The sequence below is a fragment of the Alexandromys fortis genome, unplaced genomic scaffold (genome assembly GCF_014885135.2).
Source record: "Alexandromys fortis isolate MF-2015 unplaced genomic scaffold, M_Fortis_MF-2015_v1.1 scaffold_61, whole genome shotgun sequence".
In the NCBI taxonomy this organism is placed as follows: Eukaryota; Metazoa; Chordata; class Mammalia; order Rodentia; family Cricetidae; genus Alexandromys; species Alexandromys fortis.
In genome coordinates this window covers 9,852,206-9,865,395 of record NW_026067962.1, presented here as the reverse complement: position 1 = coordinate 9,865,395, position 13,190 = coordinate 9,852,206, and the positions used below count along the sequence as shown (strand labels likewise).

General features: G+C 43.6%; 1 protein-coding gene across 2 annotated transcripts in view; it reads left to right on the top strand.

Moving 5' to 3' along the window:
• Positions 1-2,972: 2,972 nt before the first annotated feature.
• Positions 2,973-13,190, top strand: part of Vapa (VAMP associated protein A) — a 30,104-nt gene continuing 19,886 nt past the window's right edge. The window contains exon 1 of one of the 2 annotated variants that reach the window (XM_050153479.1): positions 2,973-3,328. In XM_050153479.1, coding sequence (XP_050009436.1) covers positions 3,250-3,328 — 79 coding nt within the window. In that variant the 5' untranslated portion in view covers positions 2,973-3,249. The remainder of the gene's footprint in view (positions 3,329-13,190) is intronic. The other variant, XM_050153481.1, reaches the window with a different exon arrangement.

Here is a 13,190-nt window from a genome sequence, read left to right as displayed (position 1 = left end):
TCTGCAATTCACCCAATGTGGGTGTCACATTAAGCCACCGTGAATGGACATTCACGGTCCCATTGCAGACGACTTCCTCTGTGTGAGATTCTGCGGACTGTGGGCACACTGAGGATTCCTATGCTTCCTAATGAGAGGTGTCTAACCAGCTGTGAAGTGGTCATTTAGCCAAGGCTAGCATGTCCATACAAGAGTTCTTCGGCAATCACAACACTGGAGTTTGTCGGGACTCTTAGGTCTTCAGTTCAGAATGAAATGGATGTGCAATACCATCCTATGGACAGGTTATCAACCACAATTCTTTTTAAAACTAAACTAAACCCACAAGCTCTCTTTCAAATTGTGTGTGTGTGTACACACATACATATATACACATATACATATAATTGAAATATATTTTATATAAATTGACATTTCAAAAAGGCCTTTGTGGTTAAAAAGAATTCAAAGTAAAAGCAAATTAGAATTTGCTTTTCAAACAATTTAAGCACCTCCATCTTACTCGGCTCTTCATGACTGAAGAGCTGTGCCTGAGGTTTGGCATTGTCTTTTGTGACCGCTTCCGAGGTGGGGCAGTGGCGTGGACTCTATGTAGGCCCTCAACTTCCTAAACTGTGGGTTCCGTGTCCTTGTGAGGTCATGTAACTGACTGTGGGGTTGGGGAAGGTTTCACAACAGCAGAAGGTTTCTGAACGCACAACAACAATCAGAACCAACGTCAAAGGAGTGGTGAATCCAGAGGCTTTCTGGCAGTGCTCATCCGGGTCGCATTATCACCGCAGCCTTGGTGCTGAACAATGGGACCTGTGTTCTGGGCATGCCATCTCATAGGTCTAATGATTGCTGCCTGAAACACCGAGGTTCAGATTTGAGATGACTGTGCTATGGACTGCAGTGTTTTTTTTTTCTTTTTTTTTTTTAAACTGTAGTTTTCTAGTCTTAAAAAAAAAAGACATTTATTGTTCTTGATCATGTATCCTTGTATGGGTCCACGCACAGAGTACTAGTGCCCCCAGAGGTCAGAGGCATGGCTGCCCCTGGGGTTGGAGTTTTAGGCATCCATGGGCAGCTTGCCCTGGATGCTGGGCAACAAACTTAAGTCTTCTGCAAGAGCAGCATGTGCTTTTAACTGCTGAGCCACCCCGTCTGCCCCCAGGCTTCTACTCCTATAAAGACATAATGCCTTAAGGAAAAAAAAAAGACTTAAATATTTTCCTATCATTGTTTCTTCGAACCTGTCAAACTTACTCATCTTTGGGCTGTATTATGTTAGAATATTTGGTTTTAAAAATTGGAGTTTGGGTTACTGACTTGAATTTCACTGTAAAAAAAAAGTCCCTAAATAAATTTGGCTGGGGATTAGGATAGAATTTCCAACTATTTCTGAAATGTTTCCAAACCTATTTTTGCCCTTTTGCACTAGGTATTTATATGAAATGATTCTCAGCACTGGTAATTATAAATCAAAATAGCAGTCAACTCCAGAAAAAAAAAGTTGAAAATGTTGAGTCCAGAAGTATCAAATATTCAGCCAAGAATAACTTTATTTAAAAACAATCGAAGCTATCTCATTTGTATACAAACTTGCTTTTGTCTTAAATAAACTTTTTGGGTTGCTTTTTGAAATTTACTTTCAAAATTCATTTTTAGGTTAGTATATAAAATAAGACGTTTCATTACGAAAACAAACTTCTCTACGATCTATTATCAGTGTTTGCTTTGTACCATTATAATATAGCCTATACACCCAGACTGGCATAAAATTTTCTCAGGTGAAAAGGACGGCGAGTTGAAAAAGTTTAAGTAGCTGTGGTATATAGATGGTCCCATTTTCAACACTTGCTTCCTGGGGAGTTCTAGGGTGTTTCTTCGTGGCAACAGCATCAATATGTCCTTTGTTTGGCTTGGAGCTTCCTAGAGATTTAAATTCAAGCAGCACCATAGGACACAATAAAGGTTTATTTTCTACAGCACATCCTTTTGTTTTGTTTGCTCTTCCTGTCCCTGGATACCCTGGCAATGGGCTGAAGGTCTGTCTGCAACTTCGCTGCCTGGCATTTTTCCTCGTTTGGTACAGGCTCTCCTAAGTGATGCTGATAAAATGCGTTCCTAGCAGAAGAACGTGGCAGATTTATTTGGCTTGGGTTTGAAATAAGTCGTAGACCCAGCACGTGAATTCCACGCTGTAGGACCGGACATTCATTGCTAGCCTGATTACATGCGTCTGGCACACATTTCCCCTGGAACCCGTTTGCTTTTGAGCGAGGTGTGTTTCCTAGTCTGTTTTTGCTTGGGTGGGAGGGAGATTTGGGAAGAGGCAGCCTTAGAACACCAGGGAGAACAGAGCGCGCCACCGCAGAGGGCGGAAAGAATCCCGAGCCGACCAGACGGACACGCCCTGCCGCTCTCCCATAGGGCAGCCTCTATTTCTGGGACACGGGCCTCCAAGGCAGCCGAAAAAAAAAAAAAAAGAAAAAGAAAAAAAAAAACGCTTTTCTTTTCCAGGGCAGACGGGACGCCCTCGGCCAGCCAAAAGCCGTGTCAGCGGCCCCACCCACTCGCCTCCAACGGACCGCGGTCTCCTTCCCGGCTCCCGGCAGCCCCCGCGGAGGCCCCGCCCGCACGGAGCATGCTGGGAGTCGAGGTACCCGGCACTTCTTGACCCGCTTCCGTTCGGAATTCCACTTGGAACGCCGTGAGGCAGCACCGCGGCAGGCACTCCAGCTCTGCACCCGCAGCTCCGGGAGACCCAGCGCTGCGCACCGCATCTCCCGCAGAGAGTCCCGCTCCGCCCTCTCTGCCCTCCCGCCCCCATCCCAGGCTCGCTCCTGAGCGATTGACAGCGGCGCGGCGCCGGGAGCCGCAGCCCGGCCGGCGGTGCGCACGCGTACTAGCTCAGCGTTTTTAGCCCGGTTAGGCCCGGAGGGCGGGGCCGGCACGAGGGCTCCGGGCCGCGGAGGCGCGCACGTCGGCACGTCGGGCCGGTCACGTGGGGAGCCGAGGATCGCAGTGCGCGTGGCCGCGGCGGCTGGTGTGGGGTTGAGTCAGTTGTGACACCGGAGCTGCTGACCCGACAGGAGGCTCCCGGATCCCGCGGCCGAGCAGCAGGCGCGGAGCTTCGGGACTCGTGAGCCTGGCCCCGTCCTAGAGCTCCGCCGAGCCGGCGCCGCCACCGTCGTCCTCCCTCTTCCCCACGCCCCCGCCAGCGAACCGCCGCCGCGGGCGCGCCCCCGCTCTGCGCTGTCTCCGATGGCGTCCGCCTCCGGGGCCATGGCGAAGCACGAGCAGATCCTGGTCCTCGACCCACCCTCAGACCTCAAATTCAAAGGTAAGCCGTCTAGGACGCGCCCGAGCGGGGAATGGGGCCGGAGGGCGGGCGGCGGCAAGGCCAGGACGGGCCGCACTCCCCTCCCCCACGCCCGCGCCTAGCGTCGGGACCGCGGCCCCGCTGCGTCCCTCGGCCCGCGCCTCGCCGTCCGCCGCTGCCGGGCTGCTCGGGCCGCGGAGCGGAGGGGAAGGAGCCAGCCCGGCGCCGCGGAGGGCTCAACCCGGCGCCGCCGCCATCTTGCGGCCCGCGGGGGCGCCGAGGGAGCCCGCCCGCACCTTGCTCGCCCGTCTGCTGGCCCGCACGGCGTCCTTGCCCAGGGGCGGCCGCGGCGTGCTCGGGACCTTGCGGGCGGCGGGCCGGGAGCCGGAGCGTCGGGCCGCGGCGCGGCGGGGTCTGCGGGGCCAGCGGTGGCCGCGGGCAGGCGCGGCCCCAGGGGCGAGGCGCGCAGGGCCGGGTGGGGCGGTCACGGGCCTCGCCCGGAGTCTCCCCTGTCAGGTACGGGGCTCCGGAGAGCCGGGAGGCCCGGCCGTGGCTGGCTGGGACTGACCCCGAGTGTTGGCAGGGCCCCAAGCGCGCGGCAGAAAGCCGTGCGTCAGCTGGGGGAGTGGAAGGTTGTAGGTTGGTGGTAGTGGGTCCCCTGTGTCACTTGGGCTGGTCCCTGGGTACGGAGGACCTGCTGTCTGCTCGTAGCCCTGGGGGATCACAGCCTTTTTTGCTGAGGAATTAATTCTCAGTGTTTGTGGCTCTCTTAACGTTTACGGTTTCCCAGCATACCTTGAGAAAGCTGATAAGGTGCCACACCGCTCTGAAACTGTTGACTTTGGAGCACGGGCTGTGCTAGGGAGGATCGCTGGCTTGGCGAGCCTTGCTCAGATCCAGGGCCCTTTGCCGTCTCCGTGTGTAGGGTGTAGGGTACGCTTGGGAAGAAAAGTTTAAGCAGAACAACTTACTAATTTTTAAGGAATCCCGATAGAATGTGGAGCTAAAAAGACCTGCTCCTCCTCCTCTTTAAAATGAGACCCCCTCTGAAAGTTAATACCTTGGGCTTTAAAATTTTAGGAATTGTGATGAGAACAGTTTCCCTTAGGTTGCTTAGCAATTCCAGTATTAAAAGAAGTAAATCCATGATTGTGTAAGATTGAGTCCGAATGAAAATTGCTGGCTGAATTGTCCCTGTGGGAACAATTTAAAAATAGTTTCAAGTATTTTTCAAAAAAAATTGTATTTTAAATAGTCTTAGGACTTATAAACATTTTGGTATTTTGCTAGTAGTGCTACTCCTCAGGTGTTCAGTGCATTTACACGTTTCCTTGAATGGAAACGTGAAGGACTCCTCATTAGACAAGAGTGTGGATTTTTTTTTTTTTTTAAGGCAGCTCTAATATCTTTGAAACTCTTAGAATCCTGGCGTTTTGGAAGCCAAGCCAGGCCAGGAACCATGGAAAGTTTGAAACAAGCCTGGGCTACATGGGGAGACACTAGATAGTGTCTCAGAACCTCAGACATTTTGCTGTAGCAAATTTCTGTGTTGCCTGGGTTTTTGGAGGGGGATTAGATGGGGATGAGCAGAAAAGTCCTTCAGGTATTTGTACTAAAGTAGCCTTCGTTAGTTGAAGCGATTTAATATAAATCTTTATGATACTCGGTGTAGTTTGCTTTTCCCCTTTGACAGTTTAAGAGGAAATTACTGCATAGCCTGTGTGAAACGCTTTTTATGAGACAGGTTTTAAAAATCAGAACAAATATACATTGTGCTGTATCCACGCATTTCATTTATTTTTGATGTTAAATAATCACAGCTGTGTTTATACAACAGGTTCTTCTTGTGTTATCAAAATAGTGATCCCAAGTCTAGTGCGGGATACCAAAAAGGCACACAAATGGCATCGGGGAGACAGTATAGTCTGTCTGAGGAAAGCTTTTTCTCTGTAGGAAGGGAAAAGGTTCTTTTGAAGCAACTGGGGAAAGTTATGCAAAGGGAGTGGTAAATACCGAGGTGAGAACACCCGATACACTTAAATGGCCAGTTGTTGAAAGACTTGTGTCAAGGTGGGCGAAAGGGAGACGATAGAACAGAAGAGGATTGAAGTAGGAGTTTGACATTTGGGGTTTGATGCTTTCCTCCTTAATGTTACTTTGTTAGTCACAGATAATTTGGTACAGTGGAAACCTCTGTCTTTAAATGAATAGCTCTACACTAAGTAGGGTGATTAAGAAGAATCTGCAGTGTGTTTGGTCTTTTGGTTGACCATACAAAAATTATTTAATTGATTTTTTTTTACTAGTTTTCATTTAAGTGTAGGTTGTTTATACTTTTTTTTCTTGAAAAATTCTCTGATTATTTGCTAGGTTTATTTGAATTATTTGGATTAAACATTTGTGTTGGGGTGGTTCCTTCAGGAGTGACTCATTCAACCATTCTGAAATTGGTTTTCCTTTAACATGAATAATGACTTGATATGACTTACTTTGCACAATTTTGGAAAAGTAGATGTAGTTTTGTGTATCTCCATTTTTTATATGCAGAAATCTTTTTATGGCTGTAGAGTGAATTCTAAAGCATACATTTTGATGCTTTTGTTCATAAAAAGATCCTTTTGGTTCTATCTAACCATACCAGCAATCTGACCAGGAGTTTAGATCTGAAATTAGGTAGTTCATGGAAAAACCTTTTTGTCCTTCAAATTTAATATATTACAAAATTTGTTTATTGTTTTTTCATAGCTGTATTTTTCTAGCAGTATTGAAGGGAAGTTTGGAGAAGAAAGTTTTGCAAATGTTAAAATGATTCGGAGTGTTTTCTTCCTAATGGTCAGGGGAAAGGAAAAACAGACTAAAATCATTGTGTTGAAGGTAGCTCGTGGTAGTAGTACCTGATGAAGAGAGAGATGTATGGTGTCACTGTCACCTAGCAGGTTCCCCTATCTGAGACAGGATTTCTTTGATCTAGCCCAGGCCAGCTTTGAACTCCCAGTTTAACCAAGGATTTTGAATTTTTAAAAATTCTTTTGAATCTTTTTTTTTTTTAAAGATTTATTTTTATTTTCTTTGAGTTTTTTACTGCATGTACTAAGTGCACTGCTTGGTTGCTGGGTGCCTGCGAAGGTCAGAAGAGGGCATCACTGCTGCCATGTGGGTTCTGGGAGTTGAACCTGAATAATCAGGAAAGCAACCAGTGTTCTCAACCATTGAGCCATCTCTCCAACCACTACTTAAGATTAAAAACAACAACATGACATTTAATTCTTTGACAAATTTACACACACACAATATGTCTTGATCATTCTGTGTTCTATTCCACCTAACCTCCCCTCATGTATCCCTCCCACCTTCATGTCCTTTTAAAAAATTATTTTTTTTTGTATTGATAAGTGTGTGTCTTCATGTGGCTATGTGCACATGAATGCAGGTGCCGTTGGAAGCTGGAGGTGTAGGATTCCCTGAAAACTGGAATTACAGGTGGTTGTGGTGAGCTGCCTGGTGTGTGTGCTGGGATCAGAACTCAGGTTCTTTAGCAGTAAGCGCTCTTTAGCTGCTCAGCCATCTCCCTAGGCTGTCACTACCTTAAAAGATAGTCTGCTGAATCAATTTAGTGCTATCCCATGAGTATTGGTGTGAGGCTGTCCATGGGAGCTTATTAGCTGCCTCATCTCTTCCCCCTAAAAAACAAACAAACAAAAAAACCAAAACCTTGACTCTCAATAGTCAACTAGCTGGGCAGTGGTGGTGCACGCCTTTAATCTCAGCACTTGGGAGGCAGAGGCCTGTGGATCTCCATGAGTTCGAGGCCAGCCTGGTCTCCAAGAGCTAGTTCCAGGACAGGCTCCAAAGCTACACAGAACAACAACAAAAAAATCAACTGACTTGACCATGTGCAGTTTTGTGTAGATAACCTCAGCTGCTGTGAATTTAGAGGTGCAAATGGCCTTGCCATGTCTCCAGAAGACATTATCTCATAGCACTCTTTTCTGTCCCCTGCTCTTGCGTTCTTACATTCTTTTCACTTCTTTGATATTCTCTAATCCTTGAGGGGAGTGTAGCCCATTTAGGACTGAGCACTCCCTGTCAGTATTCTTAGCAGTTGGCGGGTTCTGAGTCCTTATTGTTCATTACAAAAAGAGGCTTCTCTGATAAAGGTTGAGATCAGGAATTATCTGTGGGTATAAAGATGAATGTTTAGAAGACAGATCAACAACTTGAGTGTTTAGTAAGTCAACAGTAGGAGGTTCTACGTAGGGCCCAGGATCTCCCCAGCAGTGGACTTTTGACCAGGCTTATAGTATCCATCTTTCCTGTGGATCAGGTTTCTAATACAATTAGAAACTGATTGGTTACCCCCATATTAGTCATGCCGCTTTTGCACCAGTGGGCATATCTTGCTTGGCATACAGGGTCCAATGCTGGGTAATTCTGTTGATATCTTTTCTTCCCAATTGACCTACATAATTTTACCTCTGTTGATGCTATTTCTTTCATGCATCTCTGCTTGTGAACTTGTTATTTTTGGAATTAATTCAGTCATAAATTTGTCAGGAGTAAGTGTTGGAGCCACAATTATAAACAGCTCTTATTTTTTGTGGGGGCAGTTCTAACGGGTAAGATCCCAGTTTTTAGATGAATGAAATGTAGGGAAGCCTTTGACAATTGGGAACTGAGATTCCAAGTGTAAGTAGAAGTTACCTAGAGCAGCATTTCTCAACCTGTGCACAGGTCGTGACTCCTTTGGCAAACCTCTGCTTCAGAAAATATTTATATTACACTTCATAGCAATAACAAAATCAGTTATGAAGTAGCAATGAGAATAATTTTATGGTTGTGAGTTGCAACATGAGGAACTGCATTAAAGGGTCACAGCAAGGTCAAAGGAAGGTTGAGAACCACTAACTTAGAGGAAGAAAGGAAAATGTAGGTACAGTATGCTGTGATTGGAGGGAGCACTGATAGTGAACTAAAAGGGTTCTGGGGGGCAGTTTTGTTTTTGATCCTAGGCTACTGAGGGATTTTAAGTGTTTTTTTTTGTTTGTTTGTTTGTTTTTTGTTTTTCGAGACAGGGTTTCTCTGTGGCTTTGGAGCCTGTCCTGGAACTAGCTCTGTAGACCAGGCTGGTCTCGAATTCACAGAGATCCGCCTGCCTCTGCCTCCCGAGTGCTGGGATTAAAGGTGTGCGCCACCACCATCCGGCTTAAGTGTGTATTTTAATTTTTTTCTGGAGGGCAGCTGTATAGGTGGGCTAGCTTACCATATTAATGGTAGCCACGCAAATTGGTATTAGAAATGAGATGGCCATTGATGTTAGAAATAATGAAAGATCAAAATAGATGTGTGCACTGAGGGAGAAGGTGTGGTTTCATAGATGGAGTGCATAAAATGGAAGGATGGTGGTACTGTTCACTGAGCTAAGAACATTGACTCTGGATGTGGGCTGATAACATTTTCTTTAGGGTATATGGGAGAAGGGTAGGAGGAAGAAGACCATGCTTTACTGGTGTGATGTGGATGTTTAAAACTAATGAGGAGGTGTGCCAAGTGGGTGTTTGGTTCTGTAAGTGTATGTAGATGTGGATTAATTGAACTTTTGGAAGACAATTTTACCTGTAATTGCGATTCTGTTAAAATCTTGGGCTCTTTTGCAATTGCATTTTTCACCTGCCTGGTGCATATACTTGTGTAAAGAGTTGACTATGATTGTTTGATTTTTGTACTTTCAGTAGAGTAGGATTTTGGGGGGCTTTTGAAGATTTGTGACTACATGTAAGTATCAGAAAGTCATTTAGCCTGGCTTTTTGGCATTGGTGGCATAGTTTTATAATCCTGGCACATATAAGGTGGAAGGAAGCAAGGGAATCTGGAGTTGGAATTAGTCTGGTCTACATGAAACGCAGTCTCAGAAAAAAAGAGGTGGGCGGCAAGGAAGATGACTCAGTAAAGTGCTTGCCTTGCAAGCATGGGAGCCTGAGCTTGGATTCCCAGCACCCAGGTAAAAGGGAGTTGTGGTGGCTTGTGCTTCTAAGCCTAACATAAAAAAGACAGACAGGAGGATCCCTGGGGGTTTGCTGGCCAGTCATCCCGTTGAGTTGGTAAGGTACAGGCCAATGAAAGACTGTTTCAGAGGAAGTGGGTGGTGTTCCTAATGACACCTAAGTTTTTATTCTTTTGCCTCCACATGCTTGCACGTGTGTACCTGAACACATGCACACACACAATTAAAAATATAAAAAAGTCCCCTAAAAGTTAATCAAGTAGAAAAAAACACAAGAGCCTCCCACCCCCTGTATTTGTAAGTTTTGCTGTCTGTGCTTTGTGATCAACTGTGGTCCTAAAATAGGGAACTTTTTAGATACAAATATTTTATAAGTTTAAGTTTGTGTCCTTCTGAGTTGGAGGATAAAATCTAGCTTTGTCATGTTCCTTCTTGCCAAGGACCTGACTATCTGTTGGACCAGTTATTTCCATACTGCAAATTTGCCCACCAACCAGTTACTTAGACATTTTCTTGCCAGATTGTTGGTATCACAACATTTGTTTTCAAGTTACCCTTACTTTATTTTTACTTATAAATGGCCTTAAAAATACCAACAATGATACTGACAATTTCAGTATGCCTGAATATGCCCAAGAGAAGCCAGTGTTTCCTTTAAGTGCAAAGTTCTAAGCCTACTAGGAAGGAAAGAAATTCTAGCCAGGCGGTAGTAGTGTACACCTTTAATCCCAGCACTTGGGAAGCAGAGGCAAACAGATCTCTGTGAGTTCGAGGCCAGCCTGGTCTACAAGAGCTAGTTTCAGGGCAGGTCCAAAGCTACAGTCTCCAAAAAAAGAAAGAAGGAAAAAAAATTCTCTGCTGATGTTGCAGCAAAGATCTACAATAAGAATTGTGAAGAAGGAAAAGGAATTGTTCTCCGTTTTGATGTTGTACCTCAAATGGCAAAAGTGTGTGGTAATGATGTGTGATACATACAGGCTTAGTTAAAATGAAAAAATGCATTAAATTATACAACTTGATAAATGGATTTGATTTTAGGCATCTATTGGAGGAGGGGTGTTTGGGACCTATCCTTCATGGGTAAGAAGGGATATGTATATAAAACATTGGGGAAATCTGCCTGGTGGTGGTGGCTCACACCTTTAATCCCAGCACTTATGAGGGACGCAGAGGTAGGCAGATCTTTTCAAGCATTACTACATTGTATGCTGTTTTTAAAAATGTGGCTTAATAATTAAGCATATCATTAATATAATTTGCATATTTTTGTTTCCTTTTGGGGGATGTGTACTGGAATTAAATCCCAGGCTTTATACATACTAGGCAAGCATTCTGCCACCGAGATATTCTTTAGTACTTGCCTAAGTACCTTTAAAACAAATATTCTACAACCTACATTTTGTTTCTTGTTACTTGAGAGATTGTATTTCTAACAACAAAAGGGAATATTTTCTTTGCTTATCATGATACTACTCTTACTTAAAACCCAACAGTAAATCTTTAATAGTGTATAATAGTCAATCTGAAAATTTCCCAATTGTACTGCTTTTAGTTGTTTCTTTAAATATGCATGTGCATGGCATTGGATTGCTGTGTGCTATGTATTTGTTTTAATCTTAAGTAATGTTTTCCTCTGTCTTTTCTGTTCCTTAAACCTACCATTGCTTTGTTGAAAAGACCTTATCTTATTCTGTTGTCGACAGACTGTTTCCTATCTAGATGTCTTAATATATTTTCTGTAATTTTTGTATTTGATTAAAGGCTTGATTAACCATGGATTTCAGTATCTATGGTAAAATGTGTTGTTCTGCTTGTAGTGATAAACTGGTGACAGTCTTATCCTTTAGTTGAAAAGGTACATAAATATGATCCATTAATTGTAACATATAGAAATAAGAATGTTCTCAATATTTCATTCTATTGGGATTAGTGTGTCTTGTTTTTTGTATTTTTATTTTTATTTTTTTTTGCTGCGGTGACTGTTTAGTGGTTATAATGAAAATAACTTAAATGATTTATTCAATTTGATACCTTTGGGAGATCAAATTGATCTCCCAATGAAAAAAAGATTTTCATTTGTTCCATATGGATTTTTCTTTCTCTCATTTATATCTTAATTATTTCTACAGTTTTACAGGAAATGTGTATAAAGATTGTGGTGTAACATCTGTGAAAGTTAAACTTAAAAGGGAATGACTTTTGTTAAGATTTGATAACAAAACAAAGAAATATAAAGGAATGACTATGCTTAATGACCTACCACCAAAGATTGCCAGATCCACGCTTACACAAAGGCCACAGTAACCCTTCCACAGAAGGTAACTTCTGTAAGGGTGTTTATTCAATGTCTAGCTGCCATAGACACTTTGGACTATTACCATTTGTATATTTGTCCTTATTGGCGATGCAATCACCTATAATTTTAAAACTTCCCTTACTGAGAAAGCTTGAATTGACTACAGACTACTGCTACATGCTGTAATGTTAAAAGTGTTCCCATTGCAATTCTGCTTCCAAAAAGTTCATTGATCTTGGGAGAATCTTTGGTTTAGGTTGACACATGAAGCACTGCTTTACAGTTGTATTTTAAAAGGGTTGGCAGGATGGCTCCGTGAGTAGAGACACTTGTCTCTGTACCTGACAATCTTGAATTTGATCCCAGGACCCATAGAGGAAGGAAAGAACATACTTTCTCAAATTGTCCTCTGACCCTCTGAAATTTGCACTATGGCGCCAGTACACATGTATCACTGCAGCACACAATTTAATAAAACCTAATCTGTAACAAATTTGCAAATGATAAAATTTGCTGTATACAAATAATGTTGCTGTCAGTTGCTGACTTGTGAGAATTTTTTTTTTCAAGACAGTGTTTCTGCGTAGATTTGGAGGCTATCCTAGAACTAGCTCTAGTAGACCAGGCTGGCCTCAGACTCACAAGAGATCCGCCTGCCTCTGCCTCCCAAATGCTGGGATTAAAGGTGTGCGCCACCACTACCTGGCTTCTTGTGAGAATTTTATTAGATGTATTTGGTGATACTCATTTCTCTGAGAATTGCTCTTGCACATAGGATTAAACAAGTAGGTTTAAGGTCCTTCCTCCTCAGATAGTGTGGATTGGTTCAGTGGGTCACTGTTTTAGGATTTTAAAAAAAATAGCACACGTTTTTAATTTCAGCACTCATGAGTCAGAGGCAGGCGAATCTCTTAGTTCAAGGCCAGCCTGGTTTACAAATCGAGTTCCAGGACAGCCAGCGCTACAGACAGAAGAGATCCTGTCTCAAAAAACAAAACAAATTACTGACAAGAACAGAATCACACCTGAAAAGACAGGCGGATCTCTGTGAGTTTGAGGCCAGCCTGGTCTACAAGAGCTAGTTCCAGGACGGGAACCAAAAAGCTACGGAGAAACCCTGTCTCAAAATCAAAAAAAAAAAAAATTTTGTAGGGTCTAGAGACATGGCTCAGCAGTTAAAAGCACTTGTTGCTCTTCCAAAGAACCTGGGTTCTATTTCTAGCACCATGTGGCAGTTTATAGCAATCTAACAGCATTTCCAGGGTATCTGACTCCCTCTTCTTGCCTTCCCAGGAACCAGGCAAACTCGTACACACAGTCAAAATACACATAAAATAAAGTTAAAATTGAAAGAAATTTGCAATGAGCATGTTTAGAGCTTTCTTGGAGGTAAACTACTTATTTCAGTAAGTGTTTAAAATAAACCTATGGGGCCAAAGGAAATAAATATATAAATGCTAACTTGACAGCTTTAATGCTTCAGAAGTATATATGATGCACCCATGGAAATAAAATATAGTTGAGGCTCTAGAATCAGACCTAGTTTGACCTCCACCTCTCCACCTTTTTTTTTTTTTTTTTTTTTT